The sequence below is a fragment of the Tupaia chinensis genome, unplaced genomic scaffold (assembly GCF_000334495.1).
Source record: "Tupaia chinensis unplaced genomic scaffold, TupChi_1.0 Scaffold148012_1, whole genome shotgun sequence".
NCBI classification, from domain to species: domain Eukaryota; kingdom Metazoa; phylum Chordata; class Mammalia; order Scandentia; family Tupaiidae; genus Tupaia; species Tupaia belangeri.
The window spans coordinates 782,139-788,138 of NW_006207862.1; the positions used below are offsets into that span (position 1 = coordinate 782,139).

The window sequence follows — 6,000 nt, forward strand, 5'->3', positions numbered from 1 at the left end:
TGTTTCTCAAGATGGGGATTTGAACCACAGAGTTGGCCACGTAGAAGTCCAGCACTCTTAACCACCATGCCACCTGCCAGCCCCAGTATACATATCTTAAGGTAAATAATTCAGTGAAGTGATGAGGTGTAAGAATATTGGAAAAATAAGATCTATGAATCAGTAATTATGTATGTATGTATTTATTTAGAGAGTTTTGCTATAGGGCACGTGTGCTTGCCAGAGTCCAAGAGAGACAGAAAGCAGGAAATCACCCCTCCCTCCAGGGGGATTGACCACATAATAATCCCTTCTCCATTCTCTTCTCATGATTTTGGACATGCATACACACGTGCCTGGTATTAGTTTGAAGCTGCCAGGCCTAGGTCTTGAACCACAGTCGACTCCATGGGAGTCCAGCAGTGTAACCGTTACACTGTCTGCTGGTCCTAGTAATGAGGTATTGTTAAGGTTTTTACCATAGGATATGTGCACTTGCAGGAGAGAGACAGAGGGAAAGTGAGAACTCGTTCCCCAGCAGAGATGGCCATGCCACAATCCCTTCTTTTCCATTCTCTTCTTGGGATTTTGGCACACACCTGCATGTACTTGGCATGATTTTCAACCTGCCAGCTCCAGGACTCAAATCACTGTCGGCCATGTAACCACTACGCCACCTGCTGGCCTGCAAAATACTTTTTGTGTGTGTGTGGGAGGGGTAGAGGTTTTTGCCTTAGGGCAACGTCACTATGCTGCAGCCAGAGAGAGATTGTGAGAGGAAAAGTGAGAAATCACCCCCCCCCCCAGGGGAATGGCCAAATTTAATCCCTTCTTCTCCATTCTCATCCTGGAATCTTGGGCATTCGCAGACTTATGCCTGGCATAAGTTTCAAGCAATCAGTCTGGGACTAGAACTGCAGTTGGCCATGTGGAAGTACTGCGACGTACTCACTATGCCATCTGTGTCCCAAAATGTTGACTCCTATTCATCATACCATCGTTATTTCCCTTAATGTATTACTGCTCCATAAAAGATTTTTTGGCTCCTGGCAAGCATTTTTTATTCTAATAGTTATGTGTTCATTTTAACATTACTTTCCCCCCCCCAGAAATTTTTGCTATAGGGTAGGGTGTATGCACTCACTGGAGAGACAGACAGAGAGAATGCAAGAAATCACCTCTGCCCTGGGAGGCTGACCGTGCCTCAGTCCCTTCTCTTCCATTCTCTTCTTGGGACTTTGGGCATGCACACACACACACACACACACACACGCGCGCGCGCGCCTGATGTGAGTTTAATCTTCTGGGTCTGAGACTCGAACTGTGATCAAATATGTGGGAGTCCAATGATGTAACCATTATGCCATCTGCTTGTCCCACATTTAGTGTTACTTTCTATTTGTAGCATGAAAATCACTGCAAGTTCTAATTTTAAAATAAATTTGAGTAAAAAATTGGCTTAGAAAGACCAGCAGATGGCATAATAGTTATGTCACTGGAATCCCACATGGCCAACCACAGTTTGAGTTCCAGACCCAATGGCTTCAAACTCACTGGGTGTCTGCTTGCATACTCAAGATCCTGAGAGGAGAATGGAGAACGGATTGTGGTGTGGCCATCCACCTGGGTGGTGATTTCTTGCTTTCTGTCTCTCTCTGGTGAGCCCACATACCCTATAGCAAAAATCACTTAAAATTTTTTTAAAAATCAGCTTAGAAAAAATATTGTGTAAATATTTGTAGAGTTCAGATATGACAAAAATCATGGCATGAGGATGAAGTTGGAACTTTTACTATGCTATAGCAATTCCACTGGTGAAGCAGAGCATTTCATAAGTTTTCCCTTATGCTCACTTGTGGTGGTGTTGTTTTTGAGAGGTTTTTGCTGTAGGGCATGCGCGTTCTCCAGAAAGACAGAGAGAGACAGACAGAAAATGAGAAATCACCCCCCGGGGGGATGACCACGCCTCAATCCCTTCTCCTCCATTTTCCTCTTGGGTGCCCCTCCACCCAGCGTGAGTTTAAGCCACCAGGTCTGGGACTCGAACCGCACTGACTACATGGGAGTCCAGCAGCATAGCCATTACGCCAACTGCTGGTCCCTGTCATTATTTTTGTGCTAGAGAGCACATGGGCTCACCAGAGACAGAGGGAAAGGAGAAAGCACCCTCCCTCCCCCATGAGAAATGGTCACACCATAGTCCCTTCTCCATTTCTTCATCCTGTCGGGCATGCAGCATGTGTTTCTCAACCCACTGGGTCTGGGACTCAAACTCTACAGTTGGCCATATGGGATCCAGCTGCCTTAACCACCGGGTCAAGATTTGTCCCACTTTATACTCTTAATATCCACATTTTATTACCTCTTTGGAGAAAAGTGTTTTGTGCATGTGTGTCTTCAAGGACTTTAACCTTTATGAGAAATTACAGAGGATATTTTTTATTGTGTTGCAGAATGTCATACCCAGGCTATCCCCCCACGGGCTACCCACCCTTCCCTGGATATCCTGTAAGTATTGACACTTACAATACTAAAATAATTCATGTCCTTAAAACAGGCATTATACAGGATTGCTCCTTGAGAGATCTTACAGAAAAGCTAGAGCAGGGGTCATGAACTCAGATGCCCAGAGATACAATGTAGAATGACAGTACTGATGGCAGGTATTGTCAGGGAACTAGACATGAGAAAGCTGGCAGCTACCCAGGTCTAACTTGATGTGGCCATGCAGACGGGCAGACCCAGTATTGTTAGACATTCCAATTTTTCTTTCAAAGTGTTTTGAGTTTGTTTTTGTTTTTAAGAGAGATTTTTTGCTATAGGGCACATGTACTCTTTGGAGAGGAAGAAAGAGACAGAAAGCAAGAAATCAGCCTCCAGGAGCGATGGTGATGCCGCAGTCCCCTCTCCTCCATTCTCCTCTTGGGATTTTGGGCATGAGTACACACATAACCAGCATCAGTTTTAAGCCGCTGGGTCCAGGACTCAAACTGTGGTCAACTCCATAGAGTCTGGCAATGTAACCATTACGCCATCTGCTGGTCCCAAGAATTTTTTACTATAGGGTGCATGCGCTCACCAGAAAGAGACAGACAGAAGTCTCTTCTCCATTCTCTTGGGATTTTGAGCATGCACACACAAACACACACTTGCATGAGTTTTAAGCCACTAGGTCTAGGATTCTAACCACAGTTGACTATGTGAGAGTCGAGCAACATAACCATTACACCATTTGCTGGCTCCTTTAAGTTTTCTTGTAAAGCCAGAATTTTATTTTATTTTTTCAAAAATTATTTAACTTCTTTATTGTTGCTTTCCAGTTTGATGAGAGAGAGAAAATAAAAGTAAGAAAGCAAACCACCAGGTCTGAGACTCAAACCATGATTGACCATGTGGGAGTCCAGCACCCTTAACCCCCACACCACCTACTGGTCCCTATAAAGCTAGAATGTTATGTAAAATTGCCCAAATTTTTTAATTTTAGAAATTAGTTTTTAAAATCATTACTGTACAAGCCAATGAGACATATATGTGAGCTGAATCCTTGGTTTGGGGCCAATGAAAGTTTAAAAGAATTAAGAAGGCCTTTACTTAGAGATAACAAATTGCAGTGGATCTCGATTTGTAGTTCTGAGACTTTCCGTATTTGGGGTACATCTTATAAAGGTGCTACTAAGTTCCACCTTGTGATAGCCATACTACTATAAGGACTAAATTCGTAACTGAGGCAAAGTAAGAAATACACATTTAAGTTTCATACTTAATAAGTATGTAGAGCATCTGTCTAATCCTGGAAGAATGGAAAGAGGGGCCCATGCATGTTAATGATAATGTGTATATCCTCATGCAAAGTGAATATATGCTCTCCTGAATTTATCACAGAAGAGATGAGAATTATGAGAATATGTTCTCCAGTCCCATTACCACACTGGACTCTGGTAACCATTGCAGTCAGTGAAGGCTAACTGCTGAAACAACTCCCAAATTTCAATGACTTAACACAGTAAAACTTACTTTTTGCTTACTTTAGTCTTCTGGAAGTCAGTGGTGGAGAGAAGGGTGGTGGGAAGAGGCTTGTTTTCTGCTGTGTTTGAGGTTCCCAGACTCATTCCTTGTATGGATTATACCATCCTCTAGCACCTTGTGATCCTACACTGGATTTTTGCTTACAGCTGGCAAATGATCGAAGAGAGAGAATTGGGCAGAAGTATTTTTATTTTTAATGCCAGAGAACACAAAGATATACATAAGAGAGGGAAACAGCACAGGGAGAGAGTGTATGCACAGCTATGTACCCCCCAACAGAGCCTGGTCATGCTGCAATCCTTTTTCTTCCGGTTCTCCATCCTATCAGGATCCTGGGCATGCATATATGCCTAAAATGTTCTATAAGCTACCTGGGACCAGAACTTAAATCCTGGCCAGCCATTGGGATCAGGCTTCCTCTGTGCAGCATCTAATTTCTGTGTTAAGTGGCTGGCCCTCAGGCAGAAGCTTTAAGGGGCCCAGGCCACCAGTGTGGTGTATAGCACTCCTGTGCATGTTCATTCACTGGTGTTTATTCATGTAGTCCAACTAACCACAAAGAGGTCTGGGAAACATGGTCTGGCTTTGTGACTAAGGGAAAAAGAGTTTAGTGAACATGTCATCTCCACCGTTCTTTGACATAGTCTGGTCTGAACTAATACTGACACCATGTATAAACTTGGATTACATTTTTTTTTTAATATTATGCATCAGGTCCAGGTGTATTGTAGAAGAGTCATTACCATTAGTTTTTTTATTTCTCTTATTTCCTGATATTAGGAAAGTGAAAGAACTAATGAGCTTTGTTCATTGTTCTTAAAGCCTAAAGGTTTGTGAATAACCTGATTCTGACTTCTAAATACAGAAACAGACCTCTCTTGCTTGACCCAAGTATAATTAACAGTAAACTTAACAGTATCCAGACAAACTAATGTACTGATGAGAAGTCTTGGCCTCTTGTCCTAGATTTTTTTTAAGTTTGCTGTAGGGTACATATGCTTCCTAGAGAGACAGAATGAGAGAGGGAAAGTAAGAAATCACCCCCCCCCGGGGGGGGCATACCTCAGTCCTTCTATTCTCTAAATTTGGGGCATGCATGCACATGTCCCTGGTGTGATTTTCTTTTCTTTTTAAAAATTACTTATTTAATTTTATTATTATTTTAATTTATAATAGGGCATGTGCACTCACCAGAGAAAGAAAGTGAGGGGGAAAGTGAGAAAACAGGCTTGCAGGTCTGGGACTCAAATTGTGGTCAGCCATGTGAGAGTCCAGTGCCTCAACTACGACACTACCTGCTGGCCCCTTGGTGGGATTTTCAAATTGCCAGGTCCTGGACCTGGCATCTACATGTATGTGGGATCTAGCCACCTTAACTACCATGCCACCAGCTGGCCCCAAAACACCAAGACTTCTAATGGAACTTTTAAAAAGTAAAAGAACAAGCTATATCTTTTAATAGTTTTTCTTCCTTTCAGATGGGCCATATTTCTCAATGATCACATTCGTTTGAAATTTTTTTCTATTTTTTTTTTTTCAGCCTGCAGGTCAGGAGTCATCTTTTCCCCCTCCTGGTCAGTATCCATATCCTAGTGGCTTTCCTCCAATGGGAGGAGGTGCCTACTCAGCAGCACCAAGCAGTGGCTATCCTGGAGCCCCTGGCTATCCAGCACCTGGAGGTTATCCAGCACCTGCAGGTTATCCAGGTGCCCCGCAGGCAGGGGGCGCTCCACCCTATCCTGGAGGTGAGTTATGAGTCATGGAATTTGTAATGATTTGAGATCGCTGAAACATGTTTTCCTTCTTATCTTCATTCACATATGTATGTGAATGAGGTAAGTCATTTGTATGAGGTGAGAGTCATTCTTAGCAGTAAGGACTTAGCGGGTAAGATAGAAAGATAAAGGTTCTCGGGGCATGAAAGCTGGAAGCAATCTCCGAGATTCTTTTTTTTTTTTTTTTTTTTTTTTTTTTTTGGGGGTTTTTTTTATGGGC

The 6,000-nt window shown here is 42.9% G+C and overlaps 1 protein-coding gene across 4 annotated transcripts in view; it reads left to right on the forward strand.

Moving 5' to 3' along the window:
* The window catches only part of ANXA7 (annexin A7), a 39,777-nt gene that overhangs the window by 8,840 nt on the left and 24,937 nt on the right, over positions 1-6,000 (forward strand). For all 4 annotated transcript variants that reach the window (XM_006170055.2, XM_006170056.3, XM_006170054.3 and 1 more), the window contains exons 2-3: positions 2,433-2,487; positions 5,546-5,750. In XM_006170055.2, the coding sequence (XP_006170117.1) occupies positions 2,434-2,487; positions 5,546-5,750 (259 nt within the window). In that variant the 5' untranslated portion in view covers position 2,433. The remainder of the gene's footprint in view (positions 1-2,432; positions 2,488-5,545; positions 5,751-6,000) is intronic.